Here is a 27,407-nt window from a genome sequence, read left to right as displayed (position 1 = left end):
CCCAGCAACTGTCACTACCATCTACACCACACCCAGCAATTGTCACGACCATCTACACCACACCCAGCAACTGTCACTACCATCTACACCACGCCCCTACAACTGTCTACCATCTACACCACGCCCAGCATTTTGTCACTACCATCTACACCACACCCAGCAACTGTCACTACCATCTACACCACGCGCCCAGGAACTGTCACCACCATCTACGCCACGCCCAGCAACTGTCACTACCATCTACACCACGTCCAGCAACAGTCACTTCCATCTACACCACGCCCGGCAACTGTCACTACCATCTACACCGCCCAGCAGCATTCCTACCATCTACACCACGCCCAGCAGCTGTCACAAGCCACCTACACGACGCAGCAACGGTCACTGCCATCACACCACGCGCCCAGCAGCTGTCACTACCATCTACACTACGCCAAGCAGCTGTCACTACCATCTACACCGCCCAGCAACTGTCCACTACCATCTACACCACGCCCAGCAACTGTCACTACCATCTACACCACGCCCAGCAACTGTCACTACCATCTGCACCACGCCAGCAACTGTCACTACCATCTACACCACACCCAGCAACTGTCACTACCATCTACACACCACGCCCAGCAACTGTCACTGCTACCATCTACACCGCGCCCAGCAACTGTCACTAACATCTACCGCCCAGCAACTGTCACTAACATCTACACCACGCCCAGCAACTGTCATTACCATCTACACGCCCAGCAACTGTCATTACCATCTATACCACGCCCAGCAACTGTTACCAATATCACACCACGCCCAGCAAGTGTCACTGCCATCTACTACACCACGCCCGGCAACTGTCACTACCATCTATACCACACCCAGCAACTGTCACTACCATCTACACCACGCCCAGCAACTGTCACTACCATCTACACACCGCCCAGCAACTGTCAATACCATCTATACTGCCACGCCCAGCAGCTTCTGTCACTACCATCTACACCACGCCCAGCAACTGTCATACCATCTACACCACGCCAGCAACAGTCAATACCAAATACACCACGCCCAGCAACTGTCACTAACATCTACACCATGCCCAGCAACTGTCTTTTACCATCTACACCACGCCCAGCAACTGTCACTACCATCTACATCTCGCTAGCAACTGTCATTACCATCTACACCACGCCCAGCAACTGTCACTGCTATCTACACCACGCCCAGCAACTGTCACTACCATCTACACCAAGCCCAGCAACTGTCACTACCGATCTACACCGCCCAGCAACTGTCACTACCATCTACACCACGCCCAGCAACTGTCACTACTATCTACCACCACGCCCGGCAACTGTCACTGCCATCTATACCACGCCCAGCAGCTGTCACTACCCATCTACACCACGCCCAGCAGCTATTCACTACCATCTACACCACGCCCAGCAACTGTCACTACCATCTATACCACGCCCAGCAGCTGTCACTACCCATGTATACCACGCCCAGCAACTGTCTACCCATCTATACCGCAGCATGTCACTACCCATCTATACCACGCCCAGTAACTGTCACTACCCATCTATACCGCCCAGCACCTATCACTACCATCTACACCACGCCCAACCTTTGTCACTACCATCTACACCACGCGCCCAGCACCTGTCACTGCCATCTATACCACGCCCAGCAACTGTCACTGCCATCTATACCACGCCCGGCAATGTCCTGCCATCTATACCACGCCCAGCAACTGTCACTACCCATCTATGTACCACGCCTTGGCTGTCACTGCCATCTATACCACGCCCAGCAGCTGTCACTACCCATGTATACCATGCCCAGCAACTGTCACTACCCATCTATACCACGCCCAGCAACTGTCACTACCCATCTATACCACGCCCAGCTGTCACTACCCATCTAGCACCACGCCCAGCACCTGTCACTACCCATCTATACCACCGCCCAGCAACTGTCACTACCCCATCTATACCGCCCAGCAACTGTCACTACCCATCTATACCACGCCCATGGCTGTCTACCCATCTATACCACGCCCAGCACCTGTCACTACCCATCTATACCACGCCCAGCACCTGTCTCTACCCATCTATATACCACGCCCAGCACCTGTCACTACCCATCTATACCACGCCCAGCAACTGTCACTACCCATCTATACCACGCCAGCACCTGTCACTTTCACCCATCTATATCACTTAGCACCTGTCACTACCATCTATACCACGCCCAGCACCTGTCACTACCCATCTATACCACGCCCAGCACCTGTCACTACCCATCTATACCACGCCCAGCACCTGTCACTACCCATCTATACCACGCCCAGCACATGCCACTACCCATCTATACCACGCCCAGCACATGTCACTACCCATCTATACCACGCCCAGCACCTGTCACTACCCATCTATACCACGCCCAGCACATGCCACTACCCATCTATACCACGCCCAGCACATGTCACTACCCATCTATACCACGCCCAGCACCTGTCACTACCCATCTATACCACGCCCAGCACATGCCACTACCGATCTATACCACGCCCAGCACATGTCACTACCCATCTATACCACGCCCAGGTCCTCTCACAGAAAACTGTTTATAAGCAGAACGCATTAGACCTACTTGCCGTGTATTATTTTCTCGCACAAGAAAATAATTCCACTTAAAACAATTACATCCACGCACTGTACCTAATTTATGCACACTTTAGCCCCACGTATAAAAATACACTATACACTAGAGCCACCCATTCATGCACGCAACTCATCGAATCAACGCTCTAACATATCAAAATAATACATTCAATGAACCACGCCCACAATGCACCAGACCCTCGTATGATCGCACCAGTCTCATGTGTAAGTTTATAAGATTCACACACCATGCAACAAATACACACACACACACACACACACACACACACACACACACACACACAGCATGCACCATATACACACACACACACCATGCATCAGATATACACTCCATGTACTAGACACACACACACACACACACACAAAACACAGTCATAATCGCAGCAAACATGGACATAACGCACAAAGCTTACGCACACGAGGGTCAAGTACACACACACACACACAAGCGTATAAACACATTCGTTATTTCTTCGCCACCGCCTTCAATTGGAAGCTGGGGTGATAGAAATCATCATCTCTACATTCTATTTCATGAAAGGAGAAAGTTTAGTTAGAAAAGAAAGTTTTTTTTTTTAAGTTTTAGGGAGAACATAAGTAGGGAAACCTCTTAAGTCAGTGCTCTGTGCTTTTTTTTTGTGTTCCCTAAAGACTTGGGAGGGGGGGTGTTTTTGGAGATTTTCTCTTTCTCTTTCTGTATTTTTTTCGGCTAGAAGGATGGTTCATCAGGTGAGCCAAGCTGTGAGAGGCAAATCAACGATTACCTCCCATGTTTAGCTAGCCAGGTGATGAACTAACCGACCTGACCGAAAATCTTACTAGATTGCAAACACCTCCACCGTAGCTGTCGGGATCTGAAAAGGAGTCCTGAGAGAGGTTGATAGAAAACTAACGAGTCGATGGTGTTAGGTTCAGTATGTTGCAATAATGTTGCAACGCTTTACTTAATAAAAACAGTGTTAAGAAACAAAGTTCCTCTCTAGGACTTCAGACTCCGGGAGATACAGAATAAACCAAAATGTTTACCAATTCTCTCAGGTTCTTAGTAAAAATCTCCTCTAGTTCTTGCATCGGTATTGTCAAAGTGAAGAGACTCTGTATCAAATAGACTTTGTTTATATAACTGTATTTTGACACAAGTTAACAAGTTATTATATATTGTTTTAAATAATTTCAATAAGAAATATTACCAGCAAGTCTGAAAACATTTTGGTTGTATCTTCACAAGTGGGGTGTCGGTGTAGTGGTGTGTGCGTGAGGTGTGGGTCGCGTGTTGCCTACAGTATACTGCAGTCTGGAACTCCAAGGGATAAGTTGAAAATAGGGAAAGTTAAAGTTATCAGTGATTGATTTCGTCATAGAAACGCAATACCAGCGCCGGAATGCAATAATATCGCAATCATCTTCGGCATCTTGGCGAATTTGTTGCTTTATGGAGTAGTGGGGAGGCAAGGCGAGTTTCCAGAATGTTAGTCTCCAGTGTGTTCGGAAAACTAAAAGTTGATCAGCTTGACGAACTTTTCATGTGATAAATCCTTTTCCGAGCACACACACTATACCGTTGCTGATCATCTACCTGATACAAGAATAATCATCGTAAGATTATGAAGGAGACCAACTCCACTCCACCAGACACATCTCACAGATTTGAGTTTAAAGTTTATCTTTATCGTGTACATAACAGTTATCAACAGCCTGAACTATCACCCGATGCTTCCGATAGTTAGCACATGTTATACACACAACTACAAAAACAAAAACACATTCTCCTTCTGCCAAAAAATCACCTGTGGTGTGGATGAGGTTGAGGTGGTCTCGGCCATAAAGGCTCTTGAGTTAATGAAAGTGTAATATTACCTGGACACCGATGTTTACTCACACCGACAGTCCTCAACGACTTGCAGTATATGTCACGACTGCCATGCGCTGCGTGCCTCTAGAGTGTTGGTCATCCCAGGGTGAGTGTCTAGGCAAGCATGACTGTTCCTCGGCTCCCAGTGAGGGCCATCTTGAGTGAGTCTACTGTCAGAGTGTGACACCGCACTCCAGCTGCCACCCTCACCCACCTGCCGCTGCTCCCTCATGGGCTACCAACTCTTAACTCTGTCGTATCATTCTTATAAATAAACGTGAAACCCTCTTAAGTCTTCCCACTTATAATGCGACTGACAAGGCAGATGAGAAATTGAGAATGACAAGAGTGGCAGTCAAAGAGGGTCAAGTGTGGGTGAGAACGTGGCAGAGAGGCGCTACAAGCTGGACAAGCGCTGAGCACAAGCGTCACCTACCCCTACTACCTCCTTACTGGACACTGTCTTATTAGTTCGTTACTGGGAAATGGAGCACATTCTGCCTGGGAAACACCTTCTTCTATACCTTTGTACTGGAAACTGCTTGTTAATTCATTAATGGGGGAAGAGGAGCACTTGTCCTGGGGTACCACCTTGATGCACTACCTCAAGGGGGTTGGGTCATGAACAATATCTGATTGGTCTTACGGGTTACATTGTTGACAACCATAGTTGGTAGCTTACCAGGGGGAAGGGGTTGATCCTTAGCCTTATACATCACTTATCTGAAAATGCATAACTGGGCTACTTGGGAGCTTGGCTAACCTCAGTGTGGACAGTGAATGCTGCATAATACCGAGTATGTGGAATACACCAAAAATAATGACAAATACAAGATGGTAAAACAAACAATATTTGGGGGCTGCATGTGAATTTCTTTGCGGGAATATAAAAACAAGATTCATAATCTTACAAAATGTGGTAAATTGTTATTTCTTCTATCGATATATGTTTACAGAAACTGAAAGATGAATGGAGAAAAATAATCAAGAGTATTTATGAGATACAACATTAAGAAACAAAAGACACTAGAGGAGTGAAAGGGGTTGAGGCTGATCCCAGGTACATGTGCAGCTGGATCTGTTGCCTCTTCAGACACTGTGTTGTTGTAACAGGCGGAGGTTAAGTTATAAAAAGATCAACATTCAGTCAGAGAGAAAGTTCTGCCAAAGGGGAGGAGAATGATGGGACGACACAAACTGAGCTCAAGTCTTTACTGTACAGCAGATAAACAAGGAAAAATATTTTCCTAAGGAACGATGCAAGAACTTCGTTATCAGGAACCACTACAGCGCTGGCGACCACACGCCCACAACTGCGGCCGTCGACGCTCGTCTTGGGCGGGAAGGGGCGTGGGACGGGCGGGAAGGGCCGTGGGACGGGCGGGAGGGGGGCGTTGGACAGGTGGGAGTTGGCGTGGGACAGGTGGGATGGGGTGTGGGAGGGGGCTTGGGACGGTCGCGAGGGGACGTAGGACGGGAGGGAAGGAGCATGGGACGGGCGGGATGGGGCGTGGGATGGGTGGGAGGGGTAGAGACCTGGGAATGGACGAGGAGTGGAGGACGCCTACGGGATGTTAAATATGTGGGAGAGCCGAGGGATACCTTACCATACGAATGCAAATCTAAGGGGAGAGGAAATACTGAGATGCTTATGGTGCGGAGGAAGGAAGAGGTCATGAGGAGATACTAAGAAGTAAATCTGAGGGAAGGTTTCATGTGGAGATGCCGAGAAGTAAAATTTGATCCAAAGAGGGTCAATCTGAGGGGAAGGAGAGGCCATGAGGTGATGCTAAGAGGGTCAATCTGAGGAGGGGAGGGATTTCATGAGGTGATGCTAAGAGGGGGTCGATTTAGGAATTGGTAGGGGTTCGCTGACCATGATATAAGCAAGATAGAAGCTGCAGAAGCATGAGCTGTCCCAATGTCAAGGAGATGATGAGGCGTTTATAGCAGGAAGCCGCAACAATCAACACTACACTAAAGCTTATTCAATTCGGATTCAGAACTTAAATGAGTTTGTCATAGTTTGTGAAGTAAACTCATATGGCGAGTTGACATTCCCCCTCCCACTAGGTACAAATATATATATATATATATATATATATATATATATATATATATATATATATATATATATATATATATATATATATATATATATATATATATAAAAACTCTGTACTGAAAAAATGTCGGTGATGTGTCTAAACTAAAGTACAGTACCATGTAGAAGAAATAAAGTGGTGTTGACATAAAGTAGACACACATGCACAACACACATGCACAAATACAGCAGTGGTGGTTATTTCAATATCATCAAACGCACTTGTTACTAAAAAAAACTAAATCCTGAAGAGAGCATAACCAGGAATAATCACAGGCAGTGTTATATAAAGTCGCACACAAGTAGTATAACCAAATATTGTTTTCATTTGTTTTTTCTTTAATATGTCAGTGAAGAGGCAGATGACCAAAAACTGTTAGATTACAGAAGCTAAGAAGAAATATTTCAAAGGCAAACTGTTAGAAAATACAAAATACCGAGGCATAACTGGGTGTATATTTCATGAATCTTATATTTATATTCATTTCAGCAAGGTGTATCTCGCCGACTGCCTGTGTTTTGGGTGTCGTGGGCGTGACGTGGGCGTGAGATGGGCGTGGCAAGATGGTAGGTGGAAGGGGCGTACCTCCTGGAAGCGCGCGCGGCGGTGCTTGGGCAGTGGGGAGTCCTGCAGAGAAGAGCGGCTGCTGCCCAGGAGGTTGTCGGTGCTCCGCGTGTCGTCAAAGGAGTCTGTGGTGTAGCCCTGAGGGCGGTGTATTGGCCTGTGGCGCGGCGACGACCGTGGAGTGGGTGTGCGGGGCGTTGCAGCCGCGCTAGCGGTTGCTGTAGTTGGGGACTGGTAGCCGTCCGCGTCGAGGGGATTCACATAAAGGTTGGAATCTTTGTTGTTAGGCTGGTCGTCGGTGAGGTCGGCCTGGGAGTTGAAGGGGTGGGTGGGGCAAGAAGCGAAGGTGTCGGTAGAGTCCATGGAGGCGAGGTCGTGCCCCGCGCCCCCACCATTCCTGGACCCGTCCTGGGTCTTGAGCGGCCGCAGCTCTATGGGGAAGGGCGCCTCCGTCACCGGCGCCGGCACCAGGCATTCCGCGTCTATGAACTCCTTGTAGTCCTGCAACCACACCACCGTCAGCATGGTTGCCTCCCCCGCCACAGCAGGAGAAGGGACAGACGGGAGGGAGAAGCAGGAAGCAAGCAAAGGAAGGTGGCAGGCAGAGTGAGACCCGACAGGAGAGTGACAGATGGCACGTGCGACTCTATGGTGAATCACCACAGGCACTGATGGTGAGATGAAGTGATGGTGACTCGTATTGACGGTGACTAGTGTTGATGGTGAGAAGTGATGGTGAATAGTGTTGATGGTGAATTGAAGTGATGGTGACTAGTGTTGATGGTGAGTTGAAGAGATGGTGACTGGTGTTGTGTTGAGTCGAAGTAATGGTAACTGGTGTTTATGGTGAGTTGAAGGTGACTGGTGTTGGTGACTGGTATTGATGGTTGGTTAGTCGAAGTGATGGTGATTGGGTCAATTATGACTACAAGTGGTGATACTGAGGAGAGTGGAAAGTGACGGATGGGGATGGTGACTGGTGGTGGTGAGGATAGTTTTGTCGGTGATAAAATAATGTTTCCCGGGATAAGTAATGTGGTGTGCACGTACTTAAAAGCGCTGTGTGTGTGTGTGTGTGTGTGTGTGTGTGTGTGTGTGTACATGCCTGTATTGTCACGCCACCGCTGACTCGCTACCCGCACACGGGAAGGGAGAACGAGTGTTCACATCACAGCAACGTGTCTAGTTTTCGGGCGGAAGAGGAACTCATGTGAGTGTGGTCCTTGTCACCGTCCTCCTGATCACGTACATTTTTATAACAAGAAAAATAAATATATATATTTTTTAACATGATGTGCAGTATATACATACTGTATATATATACACACACACACACACATATATATATATATATATATATATATATATATATATATATATATATATATATATATATATATATATATATATATATATATATATATATATATATATATATATATATATATGCAAGTAAATCAAGGAAAAGAAAACACGAAGTTCCCAAGCGCTTTCGTGTAATTCACATCTTCAGGGGTGAGTACAGACTCACCCTATATATATATATATATATATATATATATATATATATATATATATATATATATATATATATATATATATATATATATATATATATATATATATATATATATATATATATATATATATATATATATATATATATATATATATATATATATATATATATATATATTTATTTATTCACTGTTATATTATAAGCCTAAATACTTATGAGGGTTACAAATGGCTCGCAAAAGTGAGTTAAAGTTATCGATATGATCTTAAAACAGTGATATTTCCAGGTAATGTAAAGTATCTGTGGGAAGAAATTACTTACAAGGTTATTTCCTTTATGTTCGTTCTGTTATCAAATAAAAGACCGATTTCATATTTATTTGTCATATGGGGAATATTGATATGATTTCTTCCTCTTTTGTTGATATTAATTTAGCTTTTGTTTATCGGATAACGGACTGATCTAAAATATCTCTACTTTTGTTTTAAATATCAAAGGATCACCAATCATTAAGTTATCTTCTTTTGTTGATATTAACTGGTCTTCTTTGATTTAAAATATAAAATGGGCAATACTTATAGTTCGTCTAATTTTGGCGAGGGAAGACCGAATATTGAAACAGGTGTTGATAGTTTAATTTGCGGCGAATAGGTAATGAAGTGGTATGGTGCGTCAACTGTAGTGAAGAATGGAATATAGGATGAGATCTGTGGTGAAGAATGACATTTGTAGTGAAGAATGTAATGAATAATGACATTATTGAATGACACAAAAAATGATCTATAGAATGACATCTATAGGGCAGAATGAAAGATAAAATGAGAATTGTAGTGAAGAATGTACAGTACTACTGAATGACATCTGCAGTATTAAATATGGGGCGAGAATGGAAGTCAGGTTATATAATATTATTTGAGTGGTAGAGTGAATATAACGAGATAGGGAATGTTATACTGAGTACAGTGAAAGCCATAATATATATTACTATGTGATGGGCAGAGTGAAAGCTATGTATAATTTTACATCTATAAGAAGAGTGAAAGTTAAGTTACTTACTACAGCTAGAGTGAAAGGTAGATAAATCTAATGAGGTGATGAGTGAAATTTATGTATCTTAGTGAAAGCTGATTAATATAATTGAGTGGGAGGGTTGGAGTGAAGGTCGGTGAGTGAAAGTCAAACTAAATATAATTTGGGGTAGATTACTACCCGTAGAACAGATAATTGTTGAAAAAGAAAGTCTCTGGGGGGTGTAAAGAGCAATTTAAAATCACTGGGGAGACAAAGAACAATTAACAATTTCTGGGGGAAATTTTTTTAAGTTATTCAGAAATTGGTGGACGACTGTAAAAAATCTCTAGGGGTTAAGACTGAGAAGTCAAAACACCCCCGTAGATATGTGGTGTTGGGGTGATTGTCAAAACACTTCTGGGGAAATACAAAAAACAAAAAACAGTAAGTATATATAGGGGTTTGTGGGATTCTCTGCGGTGAAATGATCCAAGAATATTTGATAGTTAACTGATAGATATTTTAACTCCGTGGATGGTAACAAATATTTTGATTCTCTGGGGACGAGGAAAAAATTTAGTAAAAATATATACTGTATTTAGGAATATTGACAATGATATTAAAATTCATGAAAGAGCAAGATATATATATATATATATATATATATATATATATATATATATATATATATATACAAGATTATTATTTTTTAATTAATCAAATGATTTTACCCTAAGATATCTGGGGATAAGATTTCTGGGGGATTAGGAGAAATTTTACTAAAACAGTATTTGGAAATTTGGTAGAAAATATTAGAAAAAATACTATCTGAGGAAATATCAGGGGCACATTGCGAAGCAAAAATCGCATGAAATCTCTGGGGGTGGCTGTGGCTGGGCTAGACACCTGGGGGAAGAGTGATTGATAACTGTAGATTATCACCTCTGGGGTGAGACTGGGGGCAGCTGTCAGGCATATATAGGGGGAAGTTAAGATTATAAGTCCCACATATCTGGGGGAAGCAGAGGGTATGAACATCAGAAATCAAAAGCCACATATCTCTGGGGAAAATTGATTAGTTGAAAAAAATCTCTGGGGAAATATGAAAAAATTCAGGCATCTGAGCAGGAATGGACAAGATAAAAATTCAAACATCTTTAGGGGTAGAATCTCTGGGGTGAAAAATCAACAGATTCTGGTAAAAAATAAGACATTATCTCTGGGGGTTAATAGTAAATTCAAGTCAAATATATCATGAGAAAATCTCTAATATTTTGTAATGAAGAAGAAAAGGTAAATGTCAATAATTTCAATCCAATTTGTATTAAGAACAGTATTTGCCCAAAGTAACTATTTGGGGAAATAGTTGGGGAAAAGTAAACGATACTCTCCTGGGACTGTTGGGAAAATATTAAATATCTGGGATGAAGGGAGAAAAATACTGAGTACAAGCCACACATCTCAGGGGGGGGATCACGAAGTTAAATATTTCAAGAGAGAAAAATATGAAAACAATTTTAAACAGCTCTGAGGGTTCATCAACTTCGACATTTCAGTGGGAAAATTAGTATGGTCAAACATCTATGGGGTAAAATTAGTAAATTCTAACATCTCTGGGGGAGAAATTAGTAAGCTTAAACATATCTGGGGAGGAAACAAATCAGCCCATACATCTCTGGGGAAGGAAATAAGTAGTGAAACATCTTTGGGGTGTGGAAATTGTCAGTCCAAATTCCAAACACTTCAGGGGAAGGAGGAGGAAGACCAGGTTACTGAATATAGTCATGTAAACAACAGATTAATAATAAAACAGTGTGTGGAGGCAGTGGGAACTGTGGTGCGTGGCATAACGTGTGTGGAGGAGGAGGGTGATACTTGGGAGTATTGATGGCTTGAGTATCAGTGTATCAAGACAGAGGGAGGATCAAGGTGAGAGGGATGAAGGTGTCGGCTGTATAAGGTGTAAGAGATGAATTAGTATTTGGGTAATGATGAGTTCAGCTCTGCCTTGTAACACGGATGACAAGGAGTATTGGCGAATGGTTATAGTAGCGGAGAGGACCAAGAGGATTGCTTACATTATATATATATATATATATATATATATATATATATATATATATATATATATATATATATATATATATATATATATATATATATATATATATATATATATATATATATATATATGTGTGTGTGTGTGTGTGTGTGTGTGTGTGTTTGTGTGTGAAAAGAGGAAAAGGAAAAACAGTAGATGAACTCAGGTCATGTTAGCAGCGAGTTAAGGATATTTAAAGAGGTTTTAGCGTTGATCACACGACATCTGGGTCCTCTCTCTTTCCTTACTTTAATTCTGATTGTATCAGGTTTAAGGTTATCAAATAGCTACAGCAGCCTGTCGGTGACCAACACTTAACTGTGACTACATACTGTTAAGTAAGTTAAAATATGTCAACATATATAACACTGGGTGAACACAGCAACAGTGAAGGTCAACAACCATCTTACTAAGATACACGCAGCTGGGGCTCAGGTTCTTCATAGTTTAGTAAATGCTTGTTCACCTTAGATGACCAATTCTCTGAGATCGTGAGTGATTAGCAGGGAGGAGGGGGGAAGGGAGATAGATACGCAGGGTTAGGGACTGTCAGTTCAAGGTTAGGAGGACTAGGGTCAAAGAGGAACAAACTAAGTGACACTGAAAAGAATATAAAATCAAAACAAGACGTGTTTACATGAAATAAAATAACATTACACAAAAGAGTGGACACTTCTCTGTATAAACATTGTATGGGGATAAAAGTTGACGATAAATAAAAAGTAACATTTGCATAATTACTTTTATTAAAGTAGGCTTTTAATTATTGTCTCCGTTAAAGCGCCTGGTGGAGTCCCTCTTCCAGTTGATTACATACAATGTGGCTTAAGAGGCACACACAGGTTAGTTCCACACACTGCTCGTAAGGTCAGGCGAAAGGCTACTGCTTGAACACTTAGGTACCAAAACCGCGCAATGCTTGACAAAAAAAAAAAAAAAAAAAAAAAAAAATTATATATATATATATATATATATATATATATATATATATATATATATATATATATATATATATATATATATATATATATATATATATATATATATATATATATATATATATATATATATATATATATATATATATATATATATTAGAAAGTAAATTACCGCCTATAAGCTCAGACCTGGTGCTGTGAGGTGCGGCTGAAACCTTCCTCGGGGTAAAACTAACCTCCTGAGGGAGCATTTCCAGCCTCAAGGCGGGGAGGGGCGGTCACAGCCTCACTCATCCTACACTACATTTGGCTTCCCTGTTATCCAGAAGGTACTCTTTGATCAGGTTGTTGGGGTGAGTACGGCCACCACCCTAATAACTACCTTCGTGTGAGCTGCAGCATTACCAGGTTGCACCTGGGGTAATGTACTGTACTTCTGAAGGTAGTGGCGGTAACACATAGCTGGGGTGGTGCTTCCTTTGGGGGCACGTGGCACTGTGGGGTAGCGAGGAGGGGGCTAATAAACAACGAACACGCTCAAAAAAAGGTCTTTGTCCTGGGTGAAATTAAGGTTTTGTTGTAAGATATAATGTAAAACAAATTTTAATCGGGGAAATTTAAACTTCACAGCTCACGAACCGAAGCTTGGGGACCCATCTACCTTCAGTCTGTAGAGCTGTATTATGCAGCTGCCGTCACCTTATTATCGTTTTATTTATATCTTGATTGATATTCATGTGATTAGTGACGTCGCTTGAATTCACCCAATCAACTATTTTTTTTACTACACAGAAGAAGTCTCGTAGATATAAAGGAGCGTTCACCCTTTATGACATTTATATATACAGTAAGCTGCCTTTACTGAACTTATTACCTGATAAAGACTTATGTTTCTCAGAAAGATTCACCGCCGCCGCCGCTCCACGACCACAGCGGCAGACGACGGAGGGCTAAGGTCTTGGCTTAGACTGAAAAATTTATGAGGTATCGAGTCCCTCCGCCATCCTCGCTATTATGTGCACACCAGGGCGGCCACCTTCCTTAACCCCTCACACTCACACGGTCTTTGCTTCACTAAGTTACTAACATCAAGTATAAAGAAATTATAATTTAAGAGTGTAAACAACATTTCCGTTCACGCTCCTCTGTCGGATTTTATGTTGGTGTACATCTTAAGCCTCCAAGTGATCGGTCCACTTTGCGCCTGGCGACAGTTCCAACCTAATACATAATAGTTTTATAGGTTAGATAAAAGTCTCTCTATCTGTCCTCTAAATGTCTATCACCAAATTGTTCCCCGATATATCTTACTCGTACCTTTACTTTTCCATTCTGATGAGTTTAAACGGATTTCTGTACATTGTAACATGTAGCCTGTCCCCTGGCACGGAAGTACAGGGTGGCGCACAAGTCGCTTTACTAAGAACAGTACAATATATACAGTACACTGTTCTCGGCAAAGCGACTTATGCATCATCCTATACTTAGAGATGGGGGGGTGGGGAAGTCAGTGAAGAGTAAAGGTGGTCCAGCGTGGGCACACTAAGAGCACAGTTGGCCTCCACAGGTGGTGAGCCGGAGCAATACACCACCCACACACACACACACACACACACACTTGCTGAAGCCCTGGGAAGCTCAGACAAGCTTTGGCAAATTAAACAAACAATAATTAATAATTAAGACAGAAAAACACACTCTTTTTTTTTTAGTTTAACTTGGTGTTATTGGAAGAAAAACAAAAGAATGAATCGATGAGCTGTTAGTCACGATGGTGAGGTTAGATGGACATTGATTCGGAAATTATAGTCTTATTTGGACACATACAGTCGTGCATGCTGGGTTATACTGTATATATTTTTTTTCGTTTGTGGCGTTAGTGGCGCAGTCCCGGTGAAAAATAGATTAGTGTAGAAAACGGGGCCCATGTGAGTCTCGACACAGTTATTGGTTAGTGGGACGACAACCAATAGGTTTTGGTTTGTGAGGGCAAGCGGAGATGAGTGGTCCCTGCCTCCTATACACTGGCGCTGGGCAGGGTGAACATAAAAGTAGTAGTTGACAGCGTTAGTTGACACTGATATGGCATAACGAACAAACAAAAGGTAAGCAGCAACGAAAATAAAAGCGGTGATATTAATAAAAAAGACAAAGAAAAAAAAATAGCATAAAAAAAACTATCAAAATAAAACCAATAACTCACCAACTCACCTGCGTGCAAAATAATGGAGCAGATTAAAGTCACTTAGCAAAAATAATTTGTTACGATGAAGGTTTGGAACGGAGTGGGATTTCCTCTCCGACGCCTGCATCTACACCCTCCTCCTAGAAGAGATCGGGTACACTATCACCAGCGAGCACTGGCCACCACCACCCGGGTACACTACTGCACCACAGACTAACTCTAGTAACCCCGGGGTGAGCCTCCACACTAGCGGCTGGTCACTCTGGCCCCGCCTGGCTCACTCTTCGTCACTCTGCCTCCCGCCCGCTACACCACACCCCCGTTACTCACCCAGGCTTTACTTAAAACACTCTACAGCTTTACACATGTTAAGGCCAAGTGGGTAGAATACATCTTCTGCCAATGAACGACGTGTTCTCAGTATCTGAACTAAGCTGATGTAAAATGCCGATTCACTGCCATGATAATGTCAGAAAGAAAATGTGGTTAAGATTAATAATATTCGGAGACTCGAAATTAAACTCCAATATTGTAATTTTTGATAAATAGTCATGATGATGAAGGGAGAGGCAGCTACCATGCCCGCTTCACCAGCTCCATTTTGTGCTACAGTAGAGTACCTCTTGTGAAAAGTAAAGTACATCTACACTTAATTAGCCTTACAAGAGCTCTCGGTGTTGCTCCCGTGGGCAAGGCAGAGTCTTGAGGGCCACATTGTGTATAGACAAGGAGACGCAGGCTACACCCCTTATGTTCACTTCCTATAATGACCTACACATAGTACTGCCTTGAAAATAATGTATAAATTTAAAATGTGTTCGAGAGTGTTTTAATAACACCGAGATAATTATTTATAAAAAGGATCCACGGCTCAAACTAAATCATTACGTCACTAGAGGCAATGAAGAAGCCGGCAGCTTAGCCCTGACACTGAGAGGTCGACTCACTTGCTTGTTATATAAAGTGAACTACATAAGGCCATATTATTATTATAGATATATCAAATCATTTTTACAATAAGTACAATATCGGAGTTTAAGGCTTCTTTCAGGGTCTTCCAGTGAGGAGCAAAGTTGTTTTTGAAATATAAATATACAATTAGACTGGCAGCTAGACATTATATATATATATATATATTTGTCAATATTAATCTAAAGTGAGGAGAGCAGCCATGTATGAACAAAGAAATACAAGACAGCAGCATCAACAGGTGTTCGTGGCCACACTCCCTGTATCTCTGTGTCATAATGCTGCTCACATCACACACTTTATCTGTGTGCCAGCTCCTGTGGGTAAAAGTCCTCTAAACTTTGTAATGTATATGGCAGTAACATCACAGAACGTCTTTTACACTGGTGGTGACATCCAGAGTGTGTTGAACAATACAGGTGACTGTGACATGACTACTCCCAGTTATTGCTTTACACTAGACACAATCATGAGGTGAATATCTGTTAACCAACCACCATCTGGGTCACACACAACAGTCAAGGTCAAGGAACGGTGGCATAGAAACATTAAATACAAATATAGAAAAATAAATAATTCCAGGAATATCTGCGGTTAAAGATAATGAAAAAAAAAAACAATAAATTAGTTAGGCCAGTCAAGAAGCAAAACAGCCTGGTGGTGGATGGTGGAGAAGAATGGGCAGTAAACAACAAGAAACAGGAGAATGTCAACAACACCAAACACACGTTATTGGCTAGCACATGGCGGCGGGGGGAGGGGGTTACAGGGTAGTGTGGGGGGAGGTCAGAAGCCAATGGCAAGTATGCCATTGGCTGCCATTAGGCGGAGAAGAGGTATGCAAGGTAAGTAAGGCATACCACCGGGTGAGGACGAGGGAGGGGCGGGAGATGGCTATATTGGCTGGCCCACCATCAGGGGAGCAACTACTCCTTACAATCAAGGAGAAGAGAGATATCAACTCTGATATGCCATTATCCAGGCCCTAGCCAGTTGAAATTAGTGGTTGATTGAAGGTAGTCAAGTGTACAACTTGTTCACGCCAAAGGGAAGAGTAGGAGGAGAGGAAGAGGAGATATGACACTTGATGTTCGTCGAGTGTGGGTTGTTCCCTTCATGTATCAGAAGTCATAGTAGTAACAAGGATGGCCTCCTGTCACCATTTGGCCATTAGAGCGTAACATTAGGATGTCACACAGAGAAAGAAAAGCGTCACACAAATGGTGTAAAGCCGCAGAAAATGAAGCACACGGCGGCAAGACCACTAACATGACGGCTGACGATGCTGCCAGTGCCACACCACACATGCACAAGAGTGTCAGCCAGCAGGAGCCCGGTAAGGTGGCTGGGGAGCGGTACAGGTAACTCACTACCCAGGTCTCCCTGTTGAACGCCAGGTTTGTTTACTTCCTTCGGTCTTGTGTTGGAGACTGAGAGCTCGGGGAAAACTGCCTCAGTTACTGGTGATGAAAGGGAGGGCGAAGGAGCGTTAGTGAGGGATACCGACAGGAACAAGGTAGATGGTTCATAACGGTAGGTAAAACAAGCACCCACATTTACTGAAGATCAGGGAACTGGTAGCTTCATTACCGAGGCAAGAGGGTCTTTTAGCTTGACTACTTAAGGTAAGGGGGACTGGCGACTCATCTACTTGGTCTACGGACGAGGAGAACTCACCTGGTTGGTAGGGTGTAGACTGGTCCCCTCGGGTAGGTTAGGGTATAGGGTACTCACCTATGAGGGATATAGTGGGAGGGTTGAGGTACCCAGGGCCAAGGCCTCACCTGGTGGTACTCCCTGGCACGTTCAGTGGGCAGGGAATCATTGGCTCAAAAACTTACCTGGCGCCAACAATAAGGGATCATGACAACCAACAAATGTCACAGTCTTGGAGCCCGCGGGATTTAAGTTAAGAAAGGAGGACGATTGGCAGACGTGTTCAGTACCTGGTGGTGGCTGGTACTGGTACAGATGAGGCTGTTAAGGAAACTTTCTTTTATTCATAAGACAGTGGAATTATCAAGAGGCTTGGTAAGTCACGTGACAAGGGGAGAGGGAGACTGACTGACCTTACCAGGGAGTAGGTGAGGGATGCCTTACTAAATGGCCGGGAATGGTGATTGTGGGGGAACTTCAACACAAGATCTTTTCGAAAAACAAATCTGTTGTATCTAACACGAAGTTCTGGTCGCTGTCACTCGACAGTGTACACGCAGGAGGTGCAGTGAGAGAAGTGACCCAAAGCTAAGCCGTGGTACCAGGGTGACCCAAAGTGACGTCAGGATAGCCACCAGGCGGCCAGAGGAAGAAACCAACTAAGCGGTGCCAATGTGACCATCACACCACACGAGGAAGGACGCTAACTTACAGTACTGTACACCCGCTGGGCATCAAACACGCAATCAATACTTAGCTTCAATTATTGTAAGGCAGAATTTATTTAGAAGTATTTGAAATCATTATTGGTAAATATTTTGTGACTTACATAGCTTCTTAAATTAAACTTCGATAGAAAGTTGATCATTTTGAGTCTTGAAGTTATTTAGATAATGATTATTTATTTTATATAAAATATTATATAAAATAAGAAAATAATAATTAATAACATAGCCATGGCTTGGATGCATGTTATCAAGTGGATACTGATGATTAGAATTTATTATTGCGATGCAAAGAACAGGATTTGATAATGAATATCAAGTATAGTAGAAAAATCATTCCGGAGACATGCTGGTTGTTAATGTGTTGTGGTTGTGTTGTGATCACGTGACAGTTGTACGACGGAGGGTTAAGTTGGTGCCTGACGAAGACTGACAGTGACCTGACAACCCAAAGCTCTGTGACACCTTCTGTTGTGGTCTGTGCTGACGATCCTCTGAACAGCTTAAAAACAAGTAACTTTTCTGAATGATGGAGAGTGATGTTATAAGTTGAGATCTGCTGCTAATATTCACGGTGAACCAGCCATTGACAGCTATCAACTAGACAAGACGGAAGGTAATACATCTCCCTAGTGTTTCCACCCTCTGAATTAATAACAGTTTGTCATTATGAAGAAGGTAACGCATGAAGTATTAGTATCACACTGGTTCTGTTATTTTGATTATAGCGAATCGTTATAAAAATACTCATCTTCTCAATTACCAACAACACAGAATAAATCTAGGATCTTTTGATAGACTAATATAAAACTACCTAAGTGAAGATTGGACGGAGTATTAAAAAAATATATATACTACAAATTGCTCTTGGTAACAAACATATATAAAACATGAAGCATTTGTATGTTTTATTATACTGCATAGGAAATATAATGGTACAGTCACAACCACGACTCCCTTTACGCTCTTATTCGGAACTGTACCAAATGCGTAGGTTATCCATGTATGGGTAGAGCAGTAGTTCGGACACCCACTTCAGCGGCCCGAACTCCTAGGCGTAAACAAGGACTTCTGCTAGTGACTGTACTTAAGAGAGAAAATTCCTCTTCTTTTAAGAGCTTCCAGAAATTTATTGGAAGTGTCTGAACACTGCATATATTTTTCTAGAGAAGTCGACTACCTGTGAATTTCGGAAATTAGTTAGCTTCCTGTAGTTTATATAACCTATGTTACTACACGTTTATGTAGCTGAGGGTGATATCTTACTACTGCCACCAGCCCTTGACCCTCTCACCAGCCCATGACCATTCACTAGTCCTTGATCCTCACCAGCCCATGACCCACACCAACCCATGACCCTCACTAACCCTTGACCCTCACCAGCCCATGACCCTCACTAGTCCTTGATCCTCACCAGCCCATGACCCTCACCAGCCCATGACCCTCACTAGTCCTTGATCCTCACCAGCCCATGACCCACACCAACCCATGACCCTCACTAACCCTTGACCCTCACCAGCCCATGACCCTCACTAGTCCTTGATCCTCACCAGCCCATGACCCTCACCAGCCCATGATCCTCACCAGCCCATGATCCTCACTAGTCCATGACCCTTACCAGCCAATGACCCTGACCAGCCCATGATCCACACTAGCCCATGACCCTCAACAGCCCTTGACCCTTACCGGCCCATGACCCTCACCAGCCCATGATCCTCACCAGCCCATCATACAATAAATATGTATTTTGCAAGGTTTAAAATCTAGTGGCAGGTTGTTTAGTCTTTAATGACACAGAAATTAAACTTCTTTTAACAAGAAGGTGGTGGTAGATGGTGCGAACATTATATAAGGACTTGGAGCTGCTTATATTACCGTCCACTAGTGGCCTCCCGGACCGTGACCAACCAGCCGAACCTCCGCTCACTGTCAGACAACACGTGTTAGTGTGTGTGTGTGTGTGTGTGTGTGTGTGTGTGTGTGTGTGTGTGTGTGTGTGTGTGTGTGTGTGTGTGTGTGTGTGTGTGTGTGTCTGACTTGTGTGTGTGTGTGTGTGTGTGTGTGTGTGTGTGTGTGTGCTTTGTGTGTGCGTGTGTGGTGTGTTTTGTGTGTGTGTGTGTGTGTGTGTGTGTGTGTGTGTGTGTGTGTGTATTGGGTAACTTAAGAGGTGCAAAACAAGATGACTCGTTAAATTAATTTACGATGATAATGTGTCAAATATTTGTTTTTAATCATAATGACATACAAATTTTCAGTATGTACAGTATATAGAACCAATAACACGTAATTTTGTGGAGATTTAGCAATGTATATATATATATATATATATATATATATATATATATATATATATATATATATATATATATATATATATATATATATATATGCATATATGCTTTACTGACACCTTATGACTATGTTTATAGTATTTAGTTACGTTTTACACACCGTTGAATAAAATTAGAAGACTAAAGAATAAATAAATAAGAAGCAGGAGCGAGAGAACCAAGAAAAAATATAAAACTGGACAGAAGAAAGAGGCAGGAGGACGCCGGGCTCCAGCACAACACTGAGGCAGTCCCAACCATAAGAGCAGCGCCAGCACGAGCAATTAGCAGCGCCTGGTGATTCCTTCCACCCCGCGGTGACTCACTGGTGGAAGCTGTGCCGGAGGAATATTTACTCTGCCTGTGAGGGCCTTGGTGCTGTGTTATGGTGGGGCCACATGATCAACGGCACGAGGCAGTCCACACGGGAGGGAGGTGGAGGTGATACACCAGTGTGTGAAGTGAGGAGGTTGCGCCACACCCTGCTGCTCCTCCACTACCCACCATGCAACTAAGTGGTCCTCGGCGCCGAGTAAGACTCCACTGCTGAGTGATCGGGATGCAAGACTTGCAACACGGAGCGGGTAGTAGGCAGACATATCAACACGGAGTGAGCAGCAAGATATCGTCATCATGTGGGGAAGAGGCAGAGGTGTTGCCTCCACACGAAAGGGAAGCAGAGTTGTGAAGATTGCGTTTATGGAAAGCGACGTCAGTAAGGAAGGGCTAAGAGCTATCTAGTGGGTGATACAGTAAGCTGTTGTCACCTGACGGAGAAGTAGAGCCACCACTGACACAGGTACTTGTATTACTATAAAGTGAAAGGCAGAGGTCACACCCTCAGGTGGATGCGATTCCGAATTGCTACCATGGCATTAGTGGTAAATATAGTTGCCACCAACAGGGTGAATGGAGAGTTAATTTTACACCAGAGTATGGTAGGGAAGCAAAGTTGCCAGTAGAGTGGAAAGAAGTGCCACCACATGGTGAGCTGAAAGCAGAGGTGCCACCACTTGGTGAGAGGGAAGCAGAGGTGCCACCACTTGGTGAGAGGGAAGCAGAGGTGCCACCACTTGGTGAGAGGGAAGCAGAGGTGCCACCACTTGGTGAGAGGGAAGCAGAGGTGCTACCACTTGGCGAGAGGGAAGCAGAATTACGACCTCTTCTGTGATCTGAGAAACGGAGCCATGGGGTGAGTCAGGCAGAGAAGGCATGAACCACTGTCAACATTGGCTGGACTACTGGTAGGTATATGGGATCATCCTCTGTTGTACTCTCTCTCTCTCTCTCTCCATCTCTACAGTATGTATAATTTACTGAAACATGCCAATAGACCGAATGGAAATGTGAAAACATTAAGCTGATATGTTAACAATTTCATGTACGTAGCGACAGTAACGCCATATTTGTCGAGGCAACATTCAATATACAGTGTATCCCACCAGCCAACGTTCAGACATGGGCTGTAGTGAGTGACAACACAACACCGTCGAGGTCGTGAGCAGTGAGGTCACAATTTCAACAAACAGGAAAAGCACAAAAATATTAAGCATGAAAAAGAAAGAAGAGATGTGGATGACAGATCCTCTGATGTTGGTCCTTGGTTCTGTTCTCGGAGGTCTGTTCAGGTGCAGGTATGAGGCGGCCTCCGGCTCGTGAGGGTCACCAGTGTGTTCACCACTCACTCACAAACAATGTGTTCTCAACAAATGTAAAAAAAAGAAATGTTAGCGTGAGGTGGCATCAGAAGATTTTTTTGGCACTCACACAGCAAGTTTCAGGCCCCAGTGCAACAACACTTAGGGAATGAAATCACTATTTATTTTTCAGCTTTGTGAACATTGGGTGAAGAAGATATCGCCAGCCATTGTTGTGAAGGTGACGGAGTGATTCACCTGTCCACCCTGGCTAACAATAAAGTCAACCTCCGACATTGAAACAAGTTCATAGTGAAGACAAATTAAAAACTAAAGTTGCTGTATGGAGCGGGATTCATCTCAAGTCTTACCCGCCCTTCTCAAGCTCAAATTTTTAACAAGGTACTTTTTTTTTTATTTGGTTCTTTCAGAAAAAACCCCCCAACAACTAATGCATTCACTATGAACCTCTCACTGTGTTCCTGATCTCGGTCAAGTGTAAGTGATTTGTCCACAATGCAGTGATGGTGAAAAATAAATAAATATCAGGTTGTGTTTTTTTTACCTGGCTATAGTTCTCCCATGCTCACTTCTTCAAATGTTTGAGAGTTGAGGGGTTTCAGTGCGGGAAGGTCTCTGCCTCTCTCTCTCTGAATAAACAGACAGCATAGTGCTTGGCTTTGTTGGTAAGGTTAAGAGGATTATACGCTGTTACTGAGTTACACCCAGCACAGCATCTTTAAATAGACGTACAGCTGATGACAGAGACACTAAATAGGCATATATATCCAGTCTCCTAAACCGCCAAAAACATTGACAGTACCGCCATCTTGGATCATCAAACCTCTAGATAACGAAGATAATAACATTTACACTAAAACAAAAATCACACAAATAAGAAAAAACAAACAAACAAGAACATCAATACCACATATAAATCGTTTAAGAATAACAATAATGAAAGAGCAAAACACAGTACTCCAGTTAAGTGCTTCAATAAGTGAACCCTAAGACAAGTAGTACTAAGTTACGGTAAAGATACACACACAGTGAGGGCGGGGCGGGGCGGGGCGGGGCGAGGCGGGGCGGGGCGAAAACAACCAAAGCTGTACTTGTATGAACTATATAATGGACATCTGCCTCTGTTGCCAAGGTATAACTTATGCCTTCAAAAACTTTACTTGGTACTACTGTTGTGGATATTGTGGTACTAGTGTGGGTATTGTGGTACTAGTGTGGGTATTGTGGTACTAGTGTGGATATTGTGGTACTAGTGTGGGTATCGTGGTACTAGTGTGGGTATTGTGGTACTAGTGTGGGTATTGTGGTACTAGTGTGGGTATTGTGGTACTAGTGTGGGTATTGTGGTACTAATGTGGGTATTGTGATACTTGTGTGGTTATTGTGGTACTAGTGTGGGTATTGTGGTACTAGTGTGGGTATTGTGGTACTAATGTGGGTATTGTGATACTATTGCTTTCCCTAGTACTACAGTGGTTCCAAGTGGACTCTCCTAGTACTACAGTGGTTCCAAGTGGACTCTCCTAGTACTACAGTGTTACTAAGTGTACAGACTCTCTTAGTGCCACAGTGTTGCCAAGTATACAGACTCCTAGTACTACAGTGGTGCCAAGTGTACAGACTCTCCTAGACAGTGTTGTCAAGTGTACAGACTCTCCAAGTACTACAGTGCAGGGAGTCAGGACCGGGAGGAACTGGGTACATCACACCAACAAACGTGTACTGTAGAACACACCTTTAATTTATAGTGCAGGTGTGTGTGTGTGCAGGTGTGTGTGTGTGTGTGTGTGTGTGTGTGTGTGTGTGTGGATGAGTGTATGTATGTGTGTTTGTTTGTATGTGTGCATGTATGTGCGTGTGTGTATTTGTATGTATTTATGTACAGCGTTTGTATGTATGTATGTATGTAATAATAATAATAATGTATGTATGTGTAAGTGCGTGTGCGTGCGTGTATGTATATGTGTTTGTTTGTATGTATGTGTGTTCAGTATGTGTGTGTGTGTGTGTGTGTGTGGTTCAGGGTAGGCTACACCACTTGACAACTACCACACCCCTTGGCTTTGTTGACATTTGAACTTTGATGGTGTGGGGGGGTGGGGGGTGTAGGATGGGGTGTAGAAGAGTGTAGGTGAAGGGAGCCTGGGTGTGCGTGTGTGTGTGTGTGTGTGTGTGTGTGTGTGACAGCGAGGTGTAGTGCTCCTTTAGTGCGAGGGTGGAGAGAGAGAGAGATCCATGGTCCCTGGTACAGCACTGGCCAGCCTACCTGGTTAAATATACTGGGCTGTGACTCGGAGGCAAGGTAGCGGCTACTGGGACCCTCCGCCTCATTGTTGTTGCCGACGTGTCTGGTGGCCGGGGGAGCTGCTGCGTCCTAGTGGAGGAGGGAGTAGGTGGAGCCAGTGGATATTGGAGGTCGGGGGGCGGGAAACCAGGGCAAGCATGGAGCGCAGCTAAGGCGATGGAGCAAACTCAGGGCCCGTATACCAAAGAGGGGGAAGGGAAGGAGGGAACAGGGGGATTACAAGATGAGCTCAGGACAAGCATCAAATTTTTATATATTCCTCTGAGGTTCCGGTCGGTAGGTGGCAAAGTAGTAGTTTACGGAAGGCAATATTGAGGGTTGGGGGGTGGTATGTTGATGTCCAGCCCTAGGTCATTAACTGGGACTTTTGGAGGTAGAGGGTCACTTTGGAAACAAAACAAAACAAAAACATAACCAACATCAACTATATATTTGGGCGGTTGGTTACATCAGAGACTCGGTTGCGCTGTCTCACTGGGGGAGGGGTACACAGGCCGTCACGGTATATAAATGTTACTCTGGCAGTAAGCCAAGAAGAGATTAGTCAGAAACGGTAGACGATATATATAAATATATATATATATATATATATATATATATATATATATATATATATATATATATATATATATATATATATATATATATATATATATATATATATATATGAACTTAAGTAGCAGTGAGGAGGCTAGAGTGTGCCTTGGAACATTGATGGGTGATGTGAGTACTGCTGCCAAGTGTGCCTCTGGACATTTAGTATATGATGTAGGGAGTAGTGTGTGCCGCTGGACATGATGTGGAGAGAGCTGAAGGATGTGCCGCGGGACAGAGATACATGATACACGCACAGCCGCTATTGTGCCATTCGACGCCAACAAAAGTTGACAAGTGAACATCGAGAGTGTTGAGCGTGACACTGATGCAAGACCGGGATACAGCCAGTGTGTGCCATAGGACCTGGTACAGTGCCACAGGACCTGGTACAGTGCCATAGGACCTGGTACAGTGCCACAGGACCTGGTACAGTGCCACAGGACCTGGTACAGTGCCATGGATACAGCGGTGGAAAAGAGTAATCCATGGAGACAGTTATGCATTGCGACGATGTACAGAAAATTAGTATAATAATAATAAATACAATTGTGTTTACTGAAAAATAAACCCATATAAACAATGATGGTAAGAAGGAGTATTTACAAGAAAGGAGTACAACAAGGAGTAGAGGAGGGAGGGGGTACACACCATAAGGGGGGGGGGTACAGGAGGGGGGGTAGGGAACATCTGACGTCTGCAGTGGAATTTCCTTCAACTGGTATATTGACTATCATTACTTAACAGAACCAACTACTTTCAATCACAATTTCTCAAGTAATATTTTCTAATAAGTAAAAAAAAAAGAAGAAGCAAAACAAGTGAAGTGATAAAAGGTAACAAGTGACAGACTGCAGAAGAGATGTTACCTGCAAGAACACACAGTACAGGTCTTAGCGCACTACTTTGTTTGGTTCTTCTGAGATAATGTTTAACTGTGTTTTAGTCATCAATGGTTTTCTATATGAGTCATCGTGTACCTTAATAATTATGTTGACCATGAGGGAGAGATGGAAGAGTTATTCTTGTACCCATAAGAAAAAGAGTACCTTAGAGAATAAGATGAAAGAGGAAGAAGGTAAGGTAAGAGTGATTAAGAACAGGTAACAGACAATACCTTACTTGACATACCTCACACTGAACTCGACTAAATAGACACTTCACAAATTAGTATCGACCTCAGAGCTCGGAAGAATATACTAAACCTGACAACAAGAATAACGATGATAACTATTAACTAACTAACTAATTAAAGAGGATATAAGAAGTGTTTCAGTTAGTTAGTTATGGGGAGGGAAGATGAGGGCCATAGTGACCAGTTGTGTAGGAAACAATGATCGGCTGCTCAGAACTGTACACTTAATAGAGTTAGTGTTGGTGATGCACGGAACATAGAGCAAACGTTCTCCTGGCAACACGCTGGGCCAGTCTCCTACCTGGACGACGCTTGTGGCTACAGGTGTGAATGATACTTTGTCTTTTTTTGTCGTTACTTTTCTAAACTATATGATTCTTTTTCCCGTTAATCAATTACACACACACACACACACACACACACACACACACACATGACCAGTCCAGGCCCAGGCCATCAACTGTAAACTATAATAATTTGTATGTTCAAGTCACGTTCCTTTTCCTTTCAGTAATGAAAGATTTTGTTAAACGACCCACCTACCTCATGTCTTTGTATGTAATAAGTAATTTTTGTCCAGTGTATATTTTCAGCCTTCGGGCTGCCGACTTTTTCAATAAACCGTTAATTATTATTATTATTTTTATTTATTACACACACATACATACTGTGTATATATATATATATATATATATATATATATATATATATATATATATATATATATATATATATATATATATATATATATATATATATATATGATCATATAAAAGATATACCGTATACCTTATTTACAACTATACCGGAGCGCATCAAATTGTTTACACGATTAAGATATTGTCAGTCATCGTTAAACGCAAAGTCAACAACACACACTGCGGTTTGGACAGTAAAGTAACTTAAATTTGAATATATCAAGACACACGAGATCATCTTAAGAATAGACAACCCACCTTATTTCACCTGAAGTTTAACCATTCTAACGGTACCTGGTGGTTAGGTTAGGTGTGGTTAGGTTGGGTTAGGCCAGCGTTAAATTAGGTTATATTAGCGTTAGGATGGTTTACCATTGGGTGAAATAA

At 42.9% G+C, this 27,407-nt stretch overlaps 1 protein-coding gene across 1 annotated transcript in view; it reads right to left on the bottom strand.

Annotated features, from left to right (window-relative positions):
• Nucleotides 1-27,407, bottom strand: part of LOC121880412 (potassium voltage-gated channel protein Shab-like) — a 96,009-nt gene that overhangs the window by 11,397 nt on the left and 57,205 nt on the right. Inside the window, 2 exon segments of the mRNA XM_042387604.1 lie at nt 7,218-7,697; nt 24,555-24,662. Coding sequence (XP_042243538.1) covers nt 7,218-7,697; nt 24,555-24,662 — 588 coding nt within the window.

Source organism: Homarus americanus, unplaced genomic scaffold, assembly GCF_018991925.1.
Source record: "Homarus americanus isolate GMGI-L3 unplaced genomic scaffold, GMGI_Hamer_2.0 scaffold50165, whole genome shotgun sequence".
In the NCBI taxonomy this organism is placed as follows: Eukaryota; Metazoa; Arthropoda; class Malacostraca; order Decapoda; family Nephropidae; genus Homarus; species Homarus americanus.
The sequence above is the reverse complement of the archived record's forward strand: the minus strand, read 5'-3'. Positions and strand labels throughout refer to the sequence as shown.